Genomic DNA, 26,025 nt, shown 5'->3' on the forward strand with positions numbered 1-26,025 from the left:
AAGAATTGCTGGCAGGTTAAAATGTTGCAATACAGTGCATTAGAGAAGTAATAATGTGATTTTTTAAGGAATTAAATCTAAATGAAACACAACTTCTGAAGAAAAGGAACACAGAGGTGTCTTTAAGATTGATTAAATGAAAACTGTTTTACTCTTTACTCTTAGTGATTTGCTAAATGCATACACAATAAAAGATACAAAATTACACACTGCTGCATTTGACAAAGAAGTTTAACCAGTAATTTCAGAAGTTAGACAGTCTTTACAAAGGACTTTAACCCATTTCATAGGCTTTTGTTTGCACTAAGAAAATACTTGGTTGCTTTCCAGATCACTCAGCAGAGATCAAGCCACCATCCAAGTGCAACTTATAAACACACTGAAAAAGGAAGTTCCTGTCCTACTGCTTTTTTTTTTAATCACATTTTACTACTTAACCAAAACAAAAACAAACAAAAGAAGAGCTCAAAGCTGCTTCTGTCCTTCCAGGAGGCTAAAAAGAAATCCAAAAAACTTCAACTTTCCTTGTACTGTCCACTCTAGTTCACACAGCAATGAACTTCTACAACTCTCCTTTTGATATTGCTTTTTGAGAGGGTTATATGCATATAGCTTGTAGTCCACTTGGACAGTTAATGTGGTTCATGCCCAATACACCATTGTCAACTGCTATGCTCTTCCCATGAGATTCGAGAGTGGCCTAATGTGCTGTGCTGGTGACAGTGAACTGTTCCTCATGTAAAGCCTGGTCCCAGGCACATAAAGAGTGAGGGAAGAAAGTAACTAGGAGAACTTGGGAGGCAAATGGGTGAGCTCCCCTCACCCTAGGGAACAGGGAGCCACTAAACTCCGTCCAGCTTGGCTTGGTATTGTACCGAAAATGTGCATTTCTCCCTGGTTCCAGTTGCCTCCATAAGCACTTCTACACTTGCTTGGTTCCTGTTGAAGCTAAAGCTATCAGACACTTAACCAACAACAAACACTATTTTCCCTGGGTGTTACGGTGGATTCTTGGTTTTCTGAATCTGTGGTTTTTAATCTCATAAGCTGCTTTAGGTAAGGGAGAGAACAGATAAGAAACAGACCTTAAGTTAGCTCATTTTTTTCTTGATGCCTGGCTTTTCTTTTGGTGCTAATACCATTGTTTTGCGATAACAGCAGCACCATTATCCAATTGAAAAAGCAGCAGACACCTTGTAGGGTGAGATATACTGCAATCATCTTTGTATTCTCAGACAGCCTGCTACTCCTGCAAGTTATTCATCTGAATTAATACATGCAAGGACAGAGATGCTAATGGCACTGTGCACACTGGTGGTGCTTGTCTGCCTAACAAGTGATGTAATTCATTGCATTTCTTGTATTTCTTTTCTTCCCGTACGCCAGCCATCAGCCTGCCTTATTCTAATTATAACATATGCAGCTAGATGTGCTCTTCGAGCTCATTTTATACTTTAAGCTTTGCATGCCTTCCTGCCCAAAATATCCCTTTTTGTGGCATTTATTCTCAATTGCATCCACATGTTGGACATTGTTAGCTGAATAAAAACTGTAGCTAGAAACAGCAATAGACACTGCAGAAACTGTATAGGGTGACCCAGAAAAAAAAACAAAAATCCTAGAATTTGCCAAGCAATGGCACCTGGTTTATGGTCAAGCTTTGCAGAAGGTGAACAATCAATAGAGGCATTTAGTCCTTTCTGAAATTGCAAGACAGCTCTCTAGCCTTGGGTAACTGACAGATGAGATTCCCTTTACAGTTTCACTTGCACACTCTATTAAATAGAACTTCCCAATATATTAAGAGTGTACTATGCCTAAAACATTTGCAATAAAATCTCAAAGCTATTTTTTAATTCAATTTTGATGAAGGAAGTCTTCATAAACTTTGAAGGTATCAGAACTTACTGTTAAGACATAAGGCCACTTTTTCTCTTGCCTTGTTTTGAGTATTATACAGAGCTTGTAGGTGCCATTAACATTTTTCCACAACATTTCAGCTCTTTGGTGATGTTTTTCTCTTTCATTCATCCACTTCAGGATCACTTCTATTAGCTTTTCATAACAGCTGATGATCAACACATATTTCAAAATACCAGAAGCACAGCAATGTTCATTCAGTGACACATTTCCACTTCTTCCATACATCACCCTTCTTAGACTTGTATGTAGTATATTATCCCATTGACCCTGTTTTCAAGGCCAAGCCTTTAAAATATGAACATTCAATACAATGGTTCTCTTTGTTTAAAAAATATACTTTGGATAGCAGCTAGATTTTAGTGTGCTGAAAGCACCAACTCCCAGAGCAAACATTACCGTTATTTTATTCCGCTGGTACCCCTGCATATTTGTATAAATATTTGCTGGTGCCTTTTCTGAGACTGCAGGAACTTTGGAACAAGAACCGCATCATGGCAGTTTGTCTCGTGAAAAGCCAGACTAGGTACTACAATAACATCAGTATTTCCTAATAATTGCAGTCATGGGATATTTTAAGGTGTAGTATGTATTTTTCTAGAATTTCTTAAAGATATGCCTTCCAATTAATGATTTCTGTTTTGACTACTGGGTTTTTCCAACAAAATTGTTATAACTCCTAAACCAGCTCAAGTAGAAAATTATTTTTCAAAACATGCTTTTGTTTTCCTGACAACATGCTCCATGTGGAAGTAGGAACTCTTTAAAATTAGCAGAAAGTGTATGTGGAGGAGGTGGGAAATTTGGAAAGAGTGCTCCAAATGCCAGAACTATCATCTGTATTATTAATATGCCAGACCTGGTGCATATGAAGATGAAGGTATGAATTTGACACTGCTGCCCCTCAATGAATACCTCTCATGATGTGTGATTCCTGAGGCTGGTGTTGCAAATGTGATAGGTGTCCATTTAAGAGAGAAGGAATGTCTTAAGCAAGGAATGAAACGGAATCCTGCACTGTGACAGCCCCATGCAGAGGAGGGAACGAAGCATTGATTTGCTACATTTTTAATGAATAGCAGTGTGAAGTTAAAAATAAAACCAGCAAGAAGAGCACAGCTTTAATGAAGAGATAGAGAATGGATCAGCCCAGGAAGCTCCAAGGCCAAGCTAGCTGTAGGAGTCAGGGCTGCCTCTCTTGGCTTTTCTCTAAATATCCACTCTGGCCATGCAGAACAGTTGAATTGGAGCCTGGGCTTCTGTGAAAAAGGTATCTGTCCAAGAAATCCTAAAAGCTAGTAAAAAAAGACTGATGTCCAATATAAATGTAAAGGTTTTTTTGTTTGTTCATTTGTTTTTACTTTGTTTCTAAATTTCATAATCTGAAAATTACTGCACGATTTGGATGTTACCCCCAAAAGTGTTGCAGATAAGCATAACTGCCTGTAAAGTTGTAGTACATTTGGGTATTTAGCTTCTGTCTCCCAGTGCACTGAAGTGCTCAGATTGAGGACTAGTGACAGCATATCAGGACAAAGAGGGAAAGCCTCAGTTAATGTGCTTGTACTAATATATGCCTCCAGCAGCAGAAAGAAGGTGGAAACTTATTCTGAATTTTTGGGCATCTGCATATCGTGACTATCTCAGTGGCTCTCCTTCTTTGATCTACACCTCAAGATCTCATGAAAACATATGAGAAAAAACTCATATTGCCATCATCCTTAGGATCAATTGATAGCTTTCATTGGTGGTTGCCCAGACAAATGCCTAAGAAGAGCTGAAGGAGGTGGTGGCAATTGAGGAAATTGTAACATATCAGTGAAATGGATAAATGAACCTTAGGTAGCATTTTATGTGTCACCTCTGTTCCTGTGCAGGTCTTTCCACTTCCACTTGATGACCTATAACTGGGCCCTCACTGTACCACTATTATCTGAGCAAAAAATTGGTGGGAATGACTTACTCTTTTGTGGTTACTCATCTACCCCAAAAAGGCCTTTTGTGTACCTTTCCTTTTCTGAACGCCATGAGGCAAAAGCAAAGCTTATCAATCACTTGACTAGGAACAACACCATACTCCAAAACGCATATTGATTATCACAAAACTATCATGCTTGCACACACACTCCTCTACCTCACCTACTCAGAAAACTCTTGTACTGGCATTTCTTGCATTTTCCCCTCCAGCTTTGTTTGCATCCTCTAAGATTTACATTCCTTCTTTAGCCCATGCAAAGGAAGAGATATTCCTGGCATCTGTGTGTGCATTACCATGGTTACCTAGTTCATCTGCAGCAACATGGGTTGGTCCATGACCTGACACTGCAGCTCCAAGAGCATATTCCTCCCTCATCCACTGCTTTTCCCCAGCTGTTTTCTTGGAAAATCTGAATGCAACAGTGGGGCACCCAACACAAACTAGTTTGCCTGTAAGCACGTTTTTTGGCAAGCCCTGTCCTTGGTTTTCAAGCAATTTTTCCAGCAAGTCATCATCAATAGCATACCTGCAGATTCTACCCGCTGCATTTTATTTATTTAAGGACACAGAATTACACTTCAAAATTGAGACTCAAAAGCACACTTACAAGAACACCTGTGACTACACAACAACCTGGGTCTGTCAGGGAAGAGCCAAGGTTTGGGGCACAAGAATGAGGATCATGACGTCTTAAATGAGGGTCTCACCTGGGTGAAAGGAACAAACAGCTTCTTCACACCAAAGTAGTTTGGGTTTCACTGGTATCACAAAATTTAAAACACATGAACAGATGATCAGAGGACTCAAGCACCTCTCCTATGGAAATGGGCTGAGAGAGCTGGGATCGTTCAGCCTGGAGAAGGCAGACCTTATAGCAGCCTTCCAGTACCTAAAGAAGGCCTACAAGAAGGGACTTTTTACAAAGGCATGTAGGGATAGAACAAGGGAGAATGGATTCAAGCTGACAGAAGGGTGATTTAGATTAGATATTGGGAAAAAAATTCTTCACTATGAAGCTGATGAGACACAGGAACAGGCTCCCCAGAGAAGTTGTGGATGCCCCATCCCTGGAAGTTCTGAAGGTCAGGCTGGATGGGGCTTGGATCAGCCTAGTCTAGTGGAAGGTGTCCCTGCCCATGGCAGGGGGGTTAGAACTAGCTGATCTTTAAGGTCCCTTCCAGCCCAAATCATTAGATGATTCTATGATCTATTCCCATAATTTATGCTTCTAATATTTATACCAAATATGACCTATTTAAATAAAGCAATGAGGTAATCTCTGGAAATGGTACACTGATTATGTGTACCAGACAATGTCAAGGCAAACACAGATGTGTCTCATGGTGATTCTGAAAACACAAGTACCAATGGATCTCTGCGAGGAAAACAAAAGCTGGCAAAATTCAAAATGGCTTTGTAGTCATATAGCTATGTAAAATAAAGTTGTGAAGTCCTTCAGACTTGGTTTAACATGGCTGAAACAGAGTGGTAATTCATTTGAATCTGAACAGCAAAAAGAATCAGTAAAATGAAAAATCTACACAAAAATGACTGACCCATACACATACCTTTTCCATTTATTGTTAATGCTGATGCAATTGTGGCTGTTACTGGCACTGGCAATTGTGGCACTAATGGATGTATCCTTGGTCGGCTGCCCATTCTAGCACGCTCTGCACCAGGTCCTAATAAAGCTCCCACTGGTTTTTCTGCGGCTACTTCTGGTGCTACAGAGTCTTCTTGATCCTGTTCTATATGGTCCATTTTATCCGGGCTTTCATTCTGGAAGCCATCAACTGTTGTCCGGCTCTTCATTGGACTTTTGGGCACTAGGATTTTAATACCTGATTTTGCGAGGTCCATATTTTTCCTTCCAGAAAGAGATGGTGAACTGTTTTTCCGGAACTTCTGGGTGGCAGAAAAGAGTTGATTATTTTTTGACTCATGGTCTTTACCCATAACTAAAGATTTAGTAGATGTCTTTGAAAAAGAACTATTGGTAGATCTAGAGATTTGTTTTCTGGCGTTATTTGGAGAGGTCCTGTTTGTCCTGGTTAATGTGCTTTCTTTCTGCTTTTCATTGTGGCGTCTGTTAAATTCATGTATATATTCCTCACAATTAACAAGGTGCTGCTCTGGCTCCCAAGTATCATCTTCACTGTCGTATCCTTTCCACCGCACTAAATACTCTGTTTTTCCCTTCTTGTTTTTCCTTTTGTCAACAATTCTCTCTACCTGTTAAAAAAGGAAAATTAAACATTAGACAGGGACATATATAAGTAACTTGCATGCCAATAATTTCTTAAGTCGAAACAGATTTAAAGATTTCTTATAGTTCTGTAATTCTGTATTGGAGATCTATAGCTTACAGACTTTCACTGCTGACAAGAAATTCCTCTCTTTAAACTTCTGATTGTTACTTCCACCTCATAAAAGATGTTCTAAAACACCAAAATTGTTCTTTACTAAGTATTTTGCATGCACAAGTATCTGAATATGAGTCATTACAGTCAAGAAGCAGCACTGGCCCCAGCAAAGTTTTGACACCGACTTCAATGTGGATAGGATTTCCCTCCCTGAATATAGAGATCATGTTTAAATATGCTGTATAAACACAGTGTGTTTACCTTATAAAACTTATCAATTTGATATTGTTTGAATACTTTGCTTGCTTAGCGTAAGGCACATGAAAGTATCCCTTACTCACAATGAGCTATCCTTCCACTAACAGGGACAATACGGTACAGCTCAGAAACTGGGACAATTGTTTTTTTTCTGAGGCTGCTCCTGTCATGAAAACAGAGAACTTGTTTTGGCCAGTCTTTGATACACGTACTTGAACAAATTACCATGCCTCACTTGTCTGCAAATAGGGATGGTATTTATGTCATAAGTATTAAGCATGCACATGCTACACCTGCACGTGGGACCCACAGGTTAGAGGAATTCAGGCACTGCGGGGCAAAGCCCACAGGGCAGACAGCAGCAGCTGCAGGGACAGAGGCTCATGCCTTGTCCCCAAACTCATGCCAATCTTGCTACTCCTGGAGAAAGGGTATTCTTTTACAGAAAAGAGATGCAAGTGCAAAGCTAGTTTCAAGATTTCCCCTTCTCATTTAATATCTCCTACTCAAGTTGATCCTTCTGGTAAATCCTCCAGCCCATTTAATTTCAGCTAAGGGACCAATACAGCTTTCTTCCCCATCTCCATTTTCCCTTTTGATTATTAAAAAGGCAAGGGGGGGGGATAGGACTATCACTTATTTCACTTATTAATTTAACTCCTAGCCCCTGATCAACAAAGATCACACATGTAAGCCAGAACCACACATACTTAGAAGAACCTCTGAAGACCAGTAACATTTACTGGAGTGGCACTCACCAAATTGAGCATCTACAGAAATGTTTGGAAGGGTGGAAAATAGGAGTATGTATGGTATACATATATATGGTATACACATATGGAATATGATTCATTACCAAATCATGTGACTGTTAACAGCAGATTCTCTTAGGAGTACACCTTAGTCTTATATGTGACATGTTATCATAATGTACTGCCTGGTTTTCTACAGTGAGTTTAAATGATTACTATTATATTGCTGCTGAGATTATAATAATTACACATCCTACAAATTCATGTGATACCCTGCAGGTGTTGTACTATGCTGTCCTATCATTAGCATGTTGCATAGCACTCTTTGAACAGGTCTTAAAAAACCCAACCAAAAGAGCAACACACAAATAAAACAAACACAAACTAGCTCCACCTTCACCTTGTTACTCAGTTTTACAATTCAATACATTTTACATGTATTATAATGTAATACAAATTGTCCGAATATTATTTAAAATGTTAAAACATGTAAATAACCATTTTTATTCTGGTTATTTCACTTCTTAGTAAAGTCACTGGACTTAAAAAAACATGCAGCTAGGAAAATGAAATTATTGTTCTTTCCATGAATTGTTACTTAAGAGCATCTTAACAAAAATGCTACCCCTAATAATAAAGTGATTACAGAGAAATACGCATTCTTTTTTTTTTCAGTAGACACTGCGTAAGAAGACCTTCAAGTATTAGGCCAGAAATGTTAAATTCAAACTTACAAACAAACCAATGAATCAAACTTGATATACTGTCAAAAAAAAAAAACAACAAACAAAAAACAACACCCCAATTACTACTATAGCCTTGGTCATCCCCTCTCAACCTTCTAAATTAGATTTTAAACCCATGATTCTCATAGAAAGATCTCTACCACTAGAAAGGCAGTTTAATTTTCTAGCAGGAAATCCTTGTAAGAAACAGCATTGATTACTAGGCACAAAGTTCTGCTAATGTCTTTCAATACTGAAAGGCCACCCATAAACGACATGCCCTTTTCAAGTACGAAGCCATCCCTCTCACCCCAAAAAAACAGGTACCTTGCAGAGATAACAGATGAACTCTAGAACAGGAGATGCAAAAATCCATTCCCAACCCCATGATTTATAGAGTAAACAGAAATGCATAAAGAAAATCATTATATTTAGCTGTATTGTCCAAGCCTGCAACAAAACCTACTTTGACATTGCTTCTTTTGAACAAAAGGAGGTATTTTTCCTAACCCATTAATTCTTCTTGAAGACAACTTATTTCTATTTTATTTACAACACAAAAATTACAGCAATTAACCTGTGATACACAATTTATCCTGTGGCTTTAGAGCTTTAGTGAGAGACTTTTTGGATTGCCTCAGCTTGATTAGTCTAACTCCCGTAGGACCACTTGAAAAACTGCTTAGGAATATTCTGCCTCAATACTTTTGCTGATGATGACAGCTAACATAAGTGGTTCTCATCCAGAGCTGGGAAGAGGAAACTGGAATGCTTCCATGATGCACACAAGGTTTGAGTAGAACAGGAATCGGAATATCCATCCTGAACTAGTGGCTTATTTAAACTTAAATTGCAAAAACAGTGACTACAAACTTATACTTCTCTTTTTCTACTGAAAAAAAAGAAAGCTTTTCCAAGTCTTCCACATCTACTTTGATGTACAGTGGTGTGACATAACATGAAATACAATGCAAGACACATCACAGCCTTATGTTAGAAGAACTAACAACTTACATCCAAATATTAAAAAAACAACCAACCAAAAAAAAAAAAACAACCACACACACACAAAAGGGGAATCTAACTGATAGGGAAAAAAAAGTCTAAAGTCAGCTAACACGCTGGGACACCTAGGTAACATCTGCATGGGTAGTATTGCTTTCCCCTCCACTACTACTGTTACTTTGGAGCTGAGCAGGTGCTTTTCTGATTTTATGCCAAGATAGTTCGGAGTTAAAAACTGGCAGAGTGCCCCTAAGCACCAGGACAAGAGGAAGACCGCATCCTTTGCCATAATCATGGCAGAAATGCTGGTAACAAGTTCATGTAAACTCCCATTTCTACAGTGTCCAGTGCCTTGTGCCATGGGGTAATATTTCTTTTCAGAAATTAAAAGATCCTGCACTGTCAGGATTTGCCACTAATGGTTAGTTTCCAAGTATTGCAGTAGAATCAAAATAGAACGCAAAATTATATAAAAAGAAAAGATAAAAAAAGTACAAGCAAAAGTTATCAGGCAAAAGATAACATCTCCCAGTTTATTTTAGCATGCTAAATTATCACTTTCCCCACATGGGGTAGCGATCAATAACATTCAAAACCTCAGCCAACAGAAAAACTAACAGAAAAACAACACACTGCTCAGAGGTACAATCCAACAGTGGAGTGCCCAAATTATAATCCCACATACCATAATTATATCTGAGATTTCCTGTCTGTAAAACAGTAAATTTCCCTTCCATGAATGTGGTGAGAACTGGTTCATGTTTGCTTTCTTTCCCTGAGGAAGCAGATACTTGGATTTTAATTGCTTTTATTAGCCACATTTACACTTTTTCAAGAACCAGACAAGAACAAGATAAGGTTACAAGCCAAACTGCTGTTCAGCTAAAGCTACATCAGGTGAGAATGGCAGCACTGTAACTGCTCCTCCTTGCCCTCTACTGAGACAACAGTTGTCTCCTCCCCATCTGTAAGCACTTCTTTAATTATTCCCTAATGTAGTTCTGTCAAAGTGACCTGGTTTAGATATTAAGAATACCTGAGCTAATGTAAGCATCCTGAAATAACTGGTTTGGAGAGCAGCTGCGTATGCAGTATTTTCTGACGCATCTAAAAGGACTGCAACTTTCAGCAGAGGACAACAAACACCTATGAGCAGGACAGGCACACAAGTCACTTCATTATGCTGTGGTCAGAAAAAGGGCATGCTGTCTTAATTGATAGTGGAAGATCTTTAGTTCAGGTCAATAAAAGGAAGCATAAAATTCAAAAGGTAGTTTGCAGTCTAAAGCAATGTAATTTGGGCATGTTTCTAAACTCTATAAAAAGCATATTCTCTGTGTGTAACTCTATATGCATGCATTACATATATAAAAAGATCATACTTTCATTTAACAGATTTCAAGAGATTAAACTAAAAGTACAATTCTTGAGGGAGGGCAACAAAAAACAGAATGAGCAAAAATAAACATACAAGTAAGCATGTAAATATTCAATGAGCACTGCCTTGTTTATTACAAACCCATTTTCTATTCATATCAGAGAATCATAGAATAGTTAGGGTTGAAAAAGACCTTAAGATCATCAAGTTCCAACCCCCCTGCCATGAGCCGGGACACCTCACACTAAGCCATATCACCCAAGGCTCTGTCCAACCTGGCCTTTAACACCGCCAGGAATAGAGCATTCACAACTTCCCTGGGCAACCTATTCCAGTGCCTCACCACCCTTACAGTAAAGAACTTCCTCCTTATATCCAATCTAAACTTCCCCTGTTTAAGTTTTAACCCATTGCCCCTTGTCCTGTCACTACAGTCCCTAAGGAAGAGTCCCTCCCCAGCATCCCTATATGCCCCCTTCAGATACTGGAAGGCTGCTATGAGGTCTCCATGCAGCCTTCTCTTCGCCAGGCTGAAGAGCCCCAACTTTCTCAGCCTATCTTCATATGGGAGGTGCTCCAGTCCCCTGATCATCCTCATGGCCCTCCTCTGGACTTGTTCCAACAGTTCCATGTCCTTTTTATGTTGAGGTGACCAGAACTGCACACAATACTCCAAGTGAGGTCTCACGAAGGCAGAGCAGAGGGGCAGGATCACCTCATCTGACCTGCTGGTCACACTCCTTTTGATGCAGCCAAGGATACGGTTGGCTTTCTGGGCTGCAAGTGCACACTGAAGCCGGATCATGTTCATTTTCTCATCGACCAGCACCCCCAAGTCCTTCTCCGCAGGCTGCTCTGAATTTCTTCTCTGCCCAACCTGTAGCTGTGTCTGGGATTGCTCCGACCCAGGTGTAGGACCTTGCACTTGGCATGGTTAAACTTCATGAGGTTGGCATCAGCCCACCTCACAAGCGTGTCAAGGTCCCTCTGGATGGCATTCCTTCCCTCCAGCGTATCAACCGAACCACACAGCTTGGTGTAATCGGCAAACTTGCTGAGGGCGCGCTCAATCCCATTGTCCATGTCAGCTACAAAGATATTGAACAAGACCGGTCCCAACACTGATCCCTGACGGACACCACTCGTTACTGGTCTCCAGCCAGACACTGAGCCATTGACCACAACTCTTTGCGTGCAGCCATCCAGGCAGTTCTTTATCCACCGAGTGGTCCATGCATCAAATTGATGTCTCTCCAATTTACAGACAAGGACAATCATGTTCCCCTCTGTCCTCATATTCATCTCAGGCTATATTAACTTAATAATAAGTTAAGAGAATAGCATCTATTTGACTCCATACTCTGTCTGTTGTCTTTAAATACAGAAGAAAGTCTCCAACTAACGCAACAAGGCTATGTTTACATTAATGCTTTGGTTCAGAGCAGTAGCACAACTTAAAAGCAAATCCTTCTCTGCTTCACACTATTTCCGCTTACTGTGCAATGGTTTTGTTTGCAGACCAGTCTTTGTATACGTGGTGAGGATTCTTTATGGAGAAACATAAACTAGAAATGGAAATGTACCAATGCAATGGTGTTATCAGTCATGCTTCAATCCCTAACGGGCCACACAGGTCCAGGCAAATAACAGCCCTGCACAATTTCAACACACAATGTAGCATGTCTACTTGATCTTGAGAGGCTCCACTAAATCTAGGCCAAAACAGAAGTGCCACATAGCAGAATATGTAGAGATGAGGTCACAGCACCAGCTACTATACTCAAGTGATTTTCTCCAATTGAGACAAACTATGACTCTAGACTTTCCCCAGTTCAGAGACTGAATCTAGAATATATGCAAGTCTTGCACACGTGTGTACTATATGTGAACAGTCACCCTTGGTTAAATTGGAAACTGTTCCATATACAAATGGGACCTAAATGATCATCCGTAACAAATCAGCAACGTTTACGAATGACTATGTCCTCTATTATTAAAATCTTGCAGAGGTCAATGATAAACAGTATTCAAATACTTCTCACTATAAAATAAAATAAATGCATTCAACATTAAAAAAATGCAACTCATATATAGCAGCATACAATGCATGAAAACAGTTAAGTGCCAAGTTTTGCTTAAAGGAAAAGGAGAAAAGAGTTTTGGGGAGACAGTTATTCAAAAGAAATTTAATGGTGATGTCAAAATACACCTGAAGGTCTGCAGAATGTGCACTAAAATCTTCAATTTATACATTGTATTAGAAAATACATCATTTACAAGAGTATGGCTTAACTTGAGTTTTGCTCATTGGTCACAGCAGATTGCACCAGCAGGTAAATTTTAAGAACAGCTTAACACACATATGTTCAGAATACCACAACCATAGTAGTGTGATTTAAGTTCAAACAACATCATATAAAAATTACACTAGGATACCGTATACATCCTGAAGTTCATCTTTACTGTAACTGCAATATTTTACTCCCTTTGTATTAGCCTGGGGGTGTACATGTAAGCCTGCCAGCACGTGCTTCTGGAGCCGACTGATTTGATCAGTAGGACAGAATGATTGGATTAAGTCGATGAACTGTTGTAAACTGAGCCACTGCATCCTTATGGCACAACTGGCCACAGCCTCTATACAGTGCAGGACTCTGGCTATGGTGATGACTGCAGTACATATATATTCTTCTGGAAACCAGAGCCGTGCAAAATTAGTATGTATCAGATGTGGGCAGATTATTGCCTTTGTGTCAAAATTGCTAGAGCAGGTAATACAGCTTTTGTGTTTCTTTTGTGACAGCTCTGGGATGAGGGATGATACCTGATCTGGCCTAAAGCCTGCCAGTACAGAGTTCACATGCTCAACTGTCTTCTGGCAATTGGGACCAGCAGTGTAAGTTCATACAGGATCCTTGCTTTGCAACCCGCAGCCACACCTAACCTGCTTTTGAGGAGGCAGTGTGTAGTGAAGCTGGAACACATTCATGCCCATGAACAGGAGTCACATAAAGGACTAATACACTTTAGGTAGTCCTTCATGCTAGCAGAGCAATAAAGAGAACCGTATATCTCAACCTTCCTTCCAAACTGTGCTAAAACAGACACTAAGACTTCTCTTTTCCCCAAGCTTTACTTCATTCAAAGAATGTCCATTCTTTTAGGATTCCTGGACACAAGTCATGCAAGAGCTAACTTTGTGGTTCTCTGCAACACTCAATTACTATACTGGCCTTCAGGTCATAACTAAAGTTTTAATTCACACTGTATAAATGTCTAATTAAGTTGCCTATAAAAACACAATTGTTTCAGTGAAGCTCATAATTTATCATCAACTTTATGACTTCTGAAGCCTTAACAAAGATGATAAACAAAATAATTACTGCATTCTCATCAACAAGCCAGTGGTTCCAGGGAATCACAGCTGTGGTGTGTGCCTTGCCTGGCTGCACAACCACCTCCTCCTGAAAAGGCATTTTAGGAAGTTCTATGCCTTGTACTTATATTCAACAAACTCAGTAGCACTGTACCTGCAACTCCTTTATGATCTATTGAAAAATACAGTCTGCAATCAGGAAAAAAGGACTTAGTAAGGAGCCTTTTCCATAGAGGACACCAGGGAAATGAGTAATTGCGACACAATCATTTTGCCTTAGAGAATTAACTGAGAATGATGAGATTTACTTCCTCACGAGTCACCGCTGATGATTGATGCTAAAATGTCAGCATCACAAATCCTTCCAGACACAATTTACATCGAAATAATCAAGCAAGTTGCAGTGCAAGTTACAGCCTACTACAGAATTGATCAACTGCTTTAATTGTAGTTATCTAACTATTGCAAAAATGGTTAGAAAAATCTTATTCTCATCAACTCACTGTTCATAATTGTTCAAACCTTTTTTTACAAAGAGATAAAACAGACTTACACACTTTCTACTGGGCACAAAAGCAGATTGAAAATACATGAAAATCTGTACAAATACTGAATATAAACAAACACCTGCAACACTGGATTCTTACCAAACATGCACAGTTCGAAGTAAGAACAAGTAGCGTCAAAGAGGCTTATCATCTTAAATGGAAATGGCCTTAATCAGAAGGAACTATTAAAAATTACTAGCATTTGATTCAAGATACACATTTTGGGCAGTCAAAGCTATTACACAGGTATTACTGTGCTATTAAGTTATTAAAATTTTTCTGGTTGCTCGTTATTAGAAGATCTCAGCACCACCCACACATAGAATTCTAAAGGAAATGCTTCCCATCTTCAATTCATTTCTAAAAGCTATATCTCAGGAAGTAAATCCTGGATTACTTTTTTTATTATTATTTTTTACCTCTAAGGTAAATATTCTGCCTGCACTTGTCAAATTCTCTTGCTAGTATCTCTCCACAGCAGTCAGGAGAAGTGCAGGTCTCTAACATGGCACAACCAACACTAAACCAAAGAAAAAATATAGAAAACTCCATCAGGTATTTATTACTAGCAACACGAAAGACAAAATTATCACCCAAAGTTGATCACGTTTTTGGATGTGATAATTCAGGGAAATGTAATAAACTAAAGCTACCTCACAGAAAGAACTTCAACAGCTTGATTACTATTTATTTAAAGTGTAAGACCAATAGAAACATTGTCACTTCATCCTTCAGCTAGAATAATACAGAGTAGCAGATGAAGAATTTGTCAACATTAAGTATCCAGCTTACGGACCTTTGCTTCCAAAGCAGGAGAAACTGAACCTTGAATCTTGAACAGTGCTAAAGTACAGACTCTGTAAAGACAAGTGACTGATAGAGATTAAAAATATTTTATCTAAAAAGAGTGCTTTAAGGAGAGAGTAGGTCACAGCAAAACCACACTCCAAACACACTAGAGAACACTGGCACAGCGAAGCAAACTTCAAAAACGGGAACTGTAACAAGAAAGAGGAACAGGAAAAAGAAAAAAGAAAAATGACAGGACAGTTGAAGAGTGAACTTGGTATGCTGTACCCACTTTATCAAATTCCATTTAATTCTACAATAACACTTTTATCCACCAACACCAAACAAGGCCTTTTAGCAGCCTACTGCTTGCAGAAGGGACAGCGGCATGAGTCTGCTACTGTAGGTCAATTGACAAGACCTCAGTAAGAAGGGACATAGACCTCACAGAAGATCTTTGAAGATTCTTAGGAAGCTCTTCTTCCTTTTTTCTTGTAGAGATCCTAAGATGCTTGTCCTAAATAAAGATAGTAGAGATAGCTTTCTTGGGAATCACTGCATACAAGAAGACACAATATAATATGCACTTACAACCTCCTACCAGGCTCTTCTCACCCTTGCACCAAAAGCTTATTTCAGCAAGACATAATTCAGACTTCTAGATAGAAGAACACGACTGCGTTTTTGTTTTCAAATACAGAAAAACACACTAAATGGTTCCAGATAATAGTAAAGACCATTATTTACTGTGTCTTCCTGCATTCCTTACCTCAATTCCACCACCTTCTAGAATGTCCTGTATATAAGCACAGGTCCCCAGTCACTCTGCCTGCAATATGACTTCCCTCAGTACCTGATCTAATCCCATCTAGAAAAGCTAGTGATATGGAAATTTCCCCTAATTAATCAACCTCAGTGCTGCACAGCTGCCTCTTAGTTCTGACATGAAGTTTCTCTATAGGATTTATTAGTAGATGAATTATTTTTCCAGTTGGAAAAAGGCAGTTGTCTGGTTTAGGCCTCAAGTACCTCTACCTCCCCAGCTTTTAGTCTTAACCTAAACTCTTGCTCCTTATTTAACACCACTGCAGTGGAGTGTGACTCCAACTCTAATTTTCTTTTGAAACCAGGCTGTGTGGTACCAATAAAGCCATGTGATCATTGGTAACTCTGCTTGGCAAAGATTCTTACAGCCTGCAAATTTTAAAGTTTATTCAAAAAAGCAGGGAAGTTTTATAATGTCCTTCCAGTGCGTACATTCCTAACAATTAACAAAATCAGAGTACATACAAGTAAGTCCATGATTCTGGCACATAGTTAAGTTTTAACTAAGCCTGCACATGGCACATTAATAGTACAAGTTTTGCAATAAGGTGTTCAAATGACTTTCTTATTTCACCCATGTTTGTAACTTTCCTAAACCTCATCTTTTCATCCTTCAAACATGCCAATTGGAAATAAAACTAGCCTACATTTCATCACTTTTTAACCTCCTGCTGGCATAATTTGACTGAAAAGATATTTCCAATAATTACAGTTTTCCCAAATTGTATCTAATGCTTTAGGCATGATACATACTTTTTTAACATCACTCGTCATTCAGCCTAACATATTACATTGATATTACAAGTCCTGAATTAAAGGGACTGATGCCTACAAGATTTTCTTCTATTGCCTTTTGAAGATATGTGCTGTCTTAAGCTCAACTATTTACGGATCCTACCCAGCACGCATTCCTATGTGCATGCTAAAAGTAACATACACTAGATATGAATCTGATTACCTTGATGCTGGTTCATAAAACATGTTATTCCATCTCAAAATCCCCCATGCTTTGTAATACCAATAAATAAGCATGAAAAGTGGTTTAGGCTTGGAAAACAGCAGCTTCACCAGCAGAAGTTAAACTCATTTTTCAATAATTCAGATTTTTTTTTAAAGCTGGGTAGCTGCAACTTCTCTATGACATGGTTAACAATAATTTCTGAGGTAATATAGACATAAAAACTTTCTGCAGAAGAACCTCTATTCACTATCTTCTGGAATGAAGTAAAATAAGGAAAAATACACAACTTCCAGAATTGGGTAATAAAACAAAACAAACAAACAAACAAAAGTTATTTGTTACTCAAAACACTTCCTGTCCATTATTTTCGTTCAGAAAACATTGTCTCAAAATTGGCCGTAGCATGAAGTAGCCACTGATCTCTTAATAGAACACTCAAAAACTATGCTCTTTAAGGTCATAATGCAGATATTAAAGAAACATAAACTATTTGTTCTACAGATTTTGCCAATGCTCTTCAAAGCATGTGCAAAGCCAGAGCTTCTCACTAAAACGAGCCATAGCTGAAATCTTCATATAGACAGAAATGATATGCACTGCAACTTGCCAAAGTCCATTCTCAGGAACAAAGGAACCAAGCACAGATTTCCTTCTCTACCTGCACCCAAGTCTTTCCTTCTTCAGAGAAGTCATATAAAATAATTTGTCAATTTTCTACTATTACTATGAAAATATTTTAAGTAAACTACCACGTGCTGTTTTGCAGAGGAAGCACATATTTTTTTTCTGCATTTTCCACCAGATATGAACATTGTATTGGCTTTTGGTGCATCTTCACCCTCCCACTGTACTCACTTCTAATAACTCTGTTTAAAAGAGTGGTTCTTGGTGGGTGGAAAAAAAAAGAATGTAAATCTCTCATGCCATCTCCTTCAGTTTCAATTGCTTTTTAGCCCTTTCTCTGTATTTATCCCTGTCTGTATCTGATACAATTTGCCGTACTTTTCCTAATCCCACATCATAGTTTGCTCTCCAAGTAATGCCTTGAGGATTTTATACTATAACAGTGTATTAAACCCTTATTAATTTCTCTAGTTTCAATACTGAAGTAATTTGTAAAATATCTTGCAAAATAACAGCTTTTGTTTAAAAAAAAAAATCATTGTGTAGACTAATCTATGCAGCAGTTTGTGGTACAGTCACTGTTCACAAACAGGTTTTTATTATATATAAGTATTTTAAGTTAGGTCCAAAACTTTCTTTTTACCATAGTTACGTGAACAATTTCACTGATGGATCACAAGTTGTTATATCTACATGGTATAGGCTGTAGAGAATAAATGACTGTGTCACCTCTGTGTTTATGAAATAGAAAAATTCACTAATGGGTGTGCGGAGAAGACTTAAGTATGTAATAAATACCCTGGTATCTATTTTCCCCTTCCCTATGTCTTTCATATTTAAAGTCCGTTTAAATATGCACTTTTTTACTGAAGAGCTGGGTTTGGTATAGAACATCTTAGCATTATTACCCTTTCTCCGCTGAAAAAACCCACAAACCCTCATATCCGAACTAATGCCACAAAAAAAGAATGTCAAATTCACATAAAATTAGCTTCACATTGCAACACAAACATTATTTACAGATTGCCTGCTCTGAGAAACAGTCATTGCATGCCAGTGTCAACAGGGGGAAGTTACCTTTCCAAAATAGCTACTGTCTCACAAAACACCTTTCCAGCACTAGTAATGCCAGTCTGTTTCTTTACACAAAGTCCTCCTCAAATTCTGGGAATGGGCAGGCAAGGTGTAGCATATTGCTCTTCCAACTGTCTAGCCTTGGTAATCCCTGTCTACACAAAACAGAAACAGTGTACATAAAAGCAAGTTGCCAAATTCCAGAAATATGGCATTATACATATTTTGTCATAGCACAGTTAAAATAACATTGAAATATAGAAACATATTTCACTTTCGAATTTGACTGGAAGTGCAGGTGAGAGCTCCTTTCTTCCTATATGTTTTTCTTTATATCTACCATTATTACTGCATATCTCTACTGCATCTAAAGAATTTATGCTGAAAATTCCTTGCCAAGAGTCCATCTGTTTCTAGAAATAGTCACATATTTTGAAAATCTTTTGAATTCAGGATCTTCTTTAAAAATATATAATTTCCTATTTTTCTTTCGATACTGGCAATCAAGTCATCTGTTGGCAATGTCCAATATTGCCCGCAAATTCAAAAGAGCTTTTTTGGTTAACTTGAATTAAAAAGCCATAACTTTAAAAAAGATGTTTGCATATTAAAAGTCTTTTGTGATAGTTTTTGATAGCTTTTTTAATACTTTAGCACTATAAAGTCCAATTGGTGCAACTCAGCACAGGATTTAGTCTTATCTCTATAGTTACTAAAAAATTAAACTAAATTAATTGACATTGTTACCATTACAATGATGCTACAGAATAGAATTGAATGTCTAAAACAAATGCACAAATTCAGATGTAATCCAAAGCACTAGTGATTTTGTACAGGCTTTCCTGGAAACTGTGTCCAAATCGCTGTACTTTGTCACGTAGTTCATGATTCTGCATCTTCCACACCTTGCTAGTTGAATAACACAAAGGTTCTGCTTCTTCCTTGCTATTTTTATTATTACTTATCAGTGACCAAGATATATACCACTGACAAATTTAGACTTTAAGGCTATACTTTCCATTATACTGTGTGAGTATTGATTAGAGAAGATGGCTCTGTTACTGTAAAGAACATGGCTCATTCCTTCCTTTTCCAGAAAGAAGCAACATTATGAATTAAACTGGTGAATGGATCTGCTTAAAATAAGTACATCTGAAATGTTTTGGTTTTCAATTGGTTTACTGTGTAATCATACCTTCATGTGACGGAAGTGGGACAGAGACAGGCAGCGTAAATGGAAATTCACTCCACTTACTTTTTACTCGAAAAAAAAAAAAAAAAAAGTGGTGAGTTTTCCTGGAATAATGAGAATGTGGAATCATGGTGAAAATTGCTGCAGTTCCATAGCAGCATGGTTTATAAGGGTTTGCAATGAACACAAAAGAAATTTAATCCAGAGTCCCTCAACCTGACAAAAAATTAGGGATGAGGAAGTTACCTGAATGAATACATTATTTTTGGAGGTTACTTTAAAGACTGAATGCTGACTTATATGCATGAAATTAATAATGAATTGTATATCAGTATTAAAGATAAGTAATTGCATAATCAGGAATTCTTTAAAGACTAATTAATTACATTATATAGAATAGTGGAAAGTGTATGAATTAAAACCTTCCAATTTCTAGATTGCATACATTTCTTTCACTCCTTGTTTTTGAAACTGTCGATTACATGAAGATGATATCACAGTTTTGAAAAGGCAAAAGCTTTTCTAGCCGAAGTCTTTATAGCACAATGTCATTTTAACTTACAATCTCATATTCAGACATAATTATTCAAGGGACAGACTGGAACCTTCATTCAAAGTGCTCTGTTTCAAAAACAACCAACCAACCCCAAAACGAAAACCAATGGATGACTACTTCCAAACCAGAAAAGCATTTAAGTCAAGCTTTTCTTGTTTGTTTTTCTTCTTCTAAAAGTCCAGCTATTCAGATGACAGTTTCTGAATTGCATTATTCTTCTTGACACTTTCAGAACTCTGTGACACCTCACTAGAGCGAGGAGAAAGGAAAGTGAAACAGACTCCTCTTTAATCCCAAATGATAAAGTTACTGATGAATGTGAAATTTCATTTCAGTTTCCACTATACACAAACGAGTGTCACTTTCAAAAAGAAACCTGGGGAAAATGGTTTATTTCTTCTAAAGGATTTCATATGCATCTCTCTATATATTCCTTAGAGACACCCTGCTAGTAGCACCACAACTTATAATGGGATGCTTTTTTTCCTACCTATCACAAGATATGAAAGAGATACTTCTGCAGATCAACAATGTAATGGAGCACACATTTATTTTGGCTTTTTTTTTTTTTTTTTTTTTTTTCTGCTTAATATTATGAGAGCGACAGCTTTTTTGCTGAGTGTAATGTGTGTACTGGAAGCATGGTAAGCTTTCTTCTGCCGTTAGCCTTAACTTGCCTGTTTCATTCTGCTTCCTTACATCCTGAAACACTGCTGCATAAGTTCTGCTGTTTTTTTCTAATACTTTCACAGTTTTCCAAGTGCCAGTATCCTGTCCAGACCAAGGCATCCAGTTTGCAGCCTACATCACCATTCCTCCTCACAAAAAAAAACGCAACAGATTCACCAGTGTTTCCTTTTCCCTCAGAGGATTTTTCCAAGGCAGCATATGTTTACAGTGAAATACTTACTACTGCTGTTTCAGATGTGAGCATCAGTTTGGATTAGGGGGTATTTGGATACCATGATGGATAGCTGATTCAGATTATCAGACTGATGTACTACTATCTAGATCGATCAACTGTGAAGGGTTGCTAGATCAAAGGTATTTTGAAGAATGTGATATGTGTATTTAATTAAAAGGAAGGGAAACTGAGCAAAGTACTGTCACAAATTAGGGAATGTGTTCTAACAAAGTGGAGTAAGTTCTTACTTGAAAAAGATATCAAGTCTTAAACAAAAATCCTATTAAAAGTTGCAACCAAATGTAGATAAATTCAGTGTGACAGATAAAATTAAGAGAAATATGATGGAAGCTACTAACCATGGTACCATGTTTTGCAGCAATATTTGTCACTTTAATAATGTTAATTGACAATACTTTCAACTTACCAGTTACTGAAGGAGAGGATTACTTGTCCTACACAGCAAGTACTACAGATTGCTGTTATTCTCCTTATCCGAAGCTTGGAGCCAGCTCTGAGGAACCAGAGTGGTAGTATCCAGAATTAAAGAGAAATCCTTCAAGATTTTCCTAAACTAACAGCTGAAATTAAGGTTATACTGACTGTATTTAAAATTTAAGTGTCTATGGGACAGAAATGCTCATGTTTGATATGGGTGGGGGTGGAAAGGCAAGACAAATAACTTTACAGTCCAACGTCCTAGAACAGATGGCACTCTGAGGGGCTTCATTTTTGAACTCCTGCTATTTGCAAGGGGTGGTAAGTTGAGTTACACTATGTGTAAAACAGAACCCTCTGCTGAACGAGGCTTTAGATCCCAAAGGCACTAGACAGATCTTTCGAAGGACCAGTGTCCGTCTGAGTTTACATTTGTCTTACCCTTTGTCTAACAGCTCACACCACCTCCCCTCAGAAATACATCTAAAACACCATCTTTTTCTTTTTTTTTTTCTTTTCTTTACTTCCCAGTGCCATTGGGCTCTTCTTCCTTAAACAGCTCATCACAAGCATGAAAATGTTGTGCTTTGTGTATCAGACTTTTTTCCAGCCTGGAAAACCCCAGAACACAATCAATGAACTTTTTGCAGTTTGCTTGAATTTCTCAAATACTAAATGTTATAAACCTGAATACTACACAAATCACATGTGCAGCTGTCTCTCCATCTTTCTTTCGGAGCAGGTGATCTCAAGTAACAAGAGCTATCAGAAGACTGTAACTGTTTTCAAAGGAAAAACTAAATAGACTGACTTCAGTCTGGGGAGGAGATGAATGAGAAAATGTACAGGAAGTATTTCCTGTACTACCCATAACAACAACAATAAAAAGCAGAGGATACCTATTGGAAATAAAAGAATTAAGCATAAAACCAAGTTGCAAAACATACTGCTACAACACATAGTGGAGAGAATAGACAAATTTATGATAGGTCGATTACAGTTTGCTGAATGCAAACTGTAGCTCAGTTTCCCTGTAACAAGAAGGGTATGCCAAAGGAAGAGTCACTCTGTGCTGTCCTATTCTTCTTTATCCATTCACAACTGTCATTTCAAGACAGGACACTACTTAGGTGGATATTCAGGCTAGTCCAGTAGAGCATTTCTTATATCAAAAGACACTCAGTATACTTCTTTAAGAAGTAGAAAGATGGGGATTGATACTTCATTGACAACAGGATAAAGAAGCTGTATGGAAAAGCCAAGGCTATCAGCAGATTAAGTACTTGAACTGGAGTAGTAGCTGCTATGTTCAGTTTCATTCAGAGCAGCGACACTTTAAAGTCAGGGTTACAGAGGCCTTTTGGAAAGTATAGGCTACATAAAGATAACTACTTATTAAATCTAAACGTTGTCAGGAATTTTTCAAATAAAGTCTTTTCTTATCAGTAAAGCGGTTTTCATTAAATCAACATTTCCACTGAATTTCAGTTCTCCTGAATGTTTCTCCAATCAATAAAACCATTTTTTCAATCTTTGATCTGAGCTTGAACCCCTCAATGCACTCTGCTTTAGTGCAATTCAAAACCAATTTTAACTTCCTTTTCCTACAGAAGTCGACATGATGGCCTATCCTCCAGGCTCCTAAAGTTCCCACTCTTTTCAGAGGATGATAAGCCCTTCCTCAGAAGATGATGCAATTCCTCACAGTATACAGGCATGCCTCCTATCTGCTTGCAGGAAACACAAAACATACACAACTCTCAGCGCATACTGGCATAAATAACTTGGCCAAAGATCCTGGTTCATTTGCGTAAATATACTGGGGTTCCTAAATGACAGCACCCTAAAGACGACATGCCACAGAGGCAAAATGCAGGTTAAAGTACCAAAATTCAGCTCAACTTCAAGATTCTCCCCAAAAAGGCAAAATGAGAATTTCTACTGTCAGTTAATTTCAATTAACTTCCACCAAGAAAAAGCCCCACTGTCCTCTGCTGTTCCCTCCAAACCCAAACAAATCCTGTTTTTCAGAATTTCCCTGTGTTGGAAGTTCTATGTTTTAGCTAGGACTTCACAGAAATACTTTGAGCAAGGACCCCAATGTCTGAAGGTAGATTAGCTTCCAAGAAAGAAAAGCAGAAGGCATTTGAAAACATGTAACACCTTTAGAGCAGAAAGTCACCGCACAGATAAACCCCAGATTTTCCCAGACACCAAAAGTGAGACATTCTATACATACACAGCCTGCTACAGCCTCCAGATTCAACACCTCCAATAGAATTCAACTATACCCTACAGCAAGGTGATATTCAGGCAATCACATAACTACAATATCAATGCCAGAGATGAGTGGCAATGCAAAAGCCTTGTCTTCTAAATGAAAACAAAACAAAGCACACAACCTCACACATATATTTGCATAAGAATACGTTAAAAATACCTGAGACTATCTAACACAATGAAAGGAGGCGCTACTCTTTTGGTATGGGCACTGATGCAATTTAATCAGTCCCTGCTCTTTGGACCCTCCCCCCAACATTAGCACAGGGCTTTTTTTAGATACACGATGAACCAGTCAGGAAAACAGATCTAGCTTTAAAATATCGCACTAAAGTATTTTCCAGCATCATGTTGCACCATTATTTCTGAAAAGTTTTGCCATGCACAGGGGCAGGAAGGAGCAGCGAGGTACAGGAAAATAACTTTTCTGCTTTTTCTGGTACCAGTGCTAACTTATGCTGATACAACATTAACTTTACCTGTGGTGTGATGGAACAGAATGAAGGTCTACAGATGCTTACAGGTAAGGTATTACGCTACAGGTAAATTATAAACTATTACTGAAGCAGGCAGTCATAATTTTACTATTTGTCTTCCCATTGCTTATATCAATTACAGGGATATTGCAGTTCCTGAAGAATCAGTTTGACTAATCAGTTTAAAGCTAATCATTCTGGGGAATATCTGCATTATCTTTCCTTTTATCTTTTTTTCCCCCATCATATAACAGGCATCAGAAAGGCTTTTTGAATTACTTTGAAACCAAGAACTTTGACAGTAACTACATGATGAAACTGAAACTGAGAAAGTTCTTCAAAAGATAACTGGGCCCAGCTCAGAGATCTTTTTGTTGGGTTTGCTGGCCTTTGCAGGCAACAGATACAGTCTCCACTGAAGACAGGTCTTCCCTGGAATTGCAAGATCTCTCCTGCTTCATGTGATTTGACAAACCCAGTGACTGCAAGATATGGCACCACTCGCTGATAATCACAACCATTCTCTTGCAGATACCAAAATCTCCAAAGGCATTTCATAGTGGGCCATGGAACATTTTGTCCCACTGCCACAGTGTATTCTTACTGCCGCTTTTTATCTTCCCTGTCTCCTCTCCTCTCTTCCTCTCCACAATCAAGTACCTCCTAATAACTGAACCATTTAGATTAACTAAATGATTAAGTACTATAATGCTCCTACCCTTTAACCAAATAAAGCCAAAGCTTTCGAAAGGCCATTTTATCACATCACCTAGCCATTTCTCTGGCTTTCCTATAAAGGAAGTTTCATGACAACAGCTGAAGTATTTCTACCACAGTCCTATTCTTCCCACTCCCAGAGTGTCTGAGTCCCCTCCCTTGGGAATAGCACTGGAGTTCCCCTGATCTCAGAAGGAGAGGATTCAGGACCCCTTCCTCCCACCTGTACCCTCACCTGGTATAAAATTCACCAACTGTCCAAGTTGCCTTGCCAATAGATCAGCTCATCCAGCAGCGTTCACACAAGTCAGGAAACTGTAGTTTGGCGTGGCTCAAGAGGAAGAACAGAGTCCCATCACAGCTCAGCTTAAGAGCTGCAGTGGAAATGCACCTTGAAGCTGCTCATTTCCATCTCCTATTGTTTGGATACACGGGTCCAGCCCCCGGTAATTGAGGACCTTTTCAAATGCAGAGTCTCCCGACTCCCAAGTCATCCTACACTTTTTGCTGGGTAGTTAACTCTTCACTTGCTTTCTCAAATCAGCTGAATGAGTTAGGTGGGCTTTTTTGGTTGTCAGAAAAAAAACTAACAACTGCATACAAAGAATAAGAACTAAATCAAAACGCATCAAATAGAAAGTCAAATTTAAGGGAGAAAATAAAAGAATGTTCCAGGTACAACAAATGGGATAGAACAAAGTTCAGCTAGCTCTTGCTCAACATGCTTTTTAAATTTACTTTTCTCACTCTATCCTTCTCTTCATCAACCACTGATTTACTTTAATTCAGATTTGTTCCCACCTTATTTCCTTCTCTTTTTAACTAACATGGACATACATGGAAAATGGAAATTGAGATTGGTTTAGTGAGAGTTGCTTTCTCC

General features: G+C 38.3%; 1 protein-coding gene across 3 annotated transcripts in view; it reads right to left on the reverse strand.

Moving 5' to 3' along the window:
* Window positions 1–26,025, reverse strand: part of CDYL (chromodomain Y like) — a 103,863-nt gene that overhangs the window by 48,476 nt on the left and 29,362 nt on the right. For 2 of the 3 annotated variants that reach the window (XM_061346563.1, XM_061346566.1), the window contains exon 2: window positions 5,467–6,133. In XM_061346563.1, the coding sequence (XP_061202547.1) occupies window positions 5,467–6,133 (667 nt within the window). Of the gene's footprint in view, window positions 1–5,466; window positions 6,134–10,040; window positions 10,349–26,025 lie in introns of those variants that run through there. The other variant, XM_061346564.1, reaches the window with a different exon arrangement.

This window comes from Neopsephotus bourkii, unplaced genomic scaffold (genome assembly GCF_033783945.1).
Source record: "Neopsephotus bourkii isolate Nb327-2 ecotype Australia unplaced genomic scaffold, CSIRO-AGI_Nbou_v1 NB_272, whole genome shotgun sequence".
Taxonomy (NCBI): Eukaryota; Metazoa; Chordata; class Aves; order Psittaciformes; family Psittacidae; genus Neopsephotus; species Neopsephotus bourkii.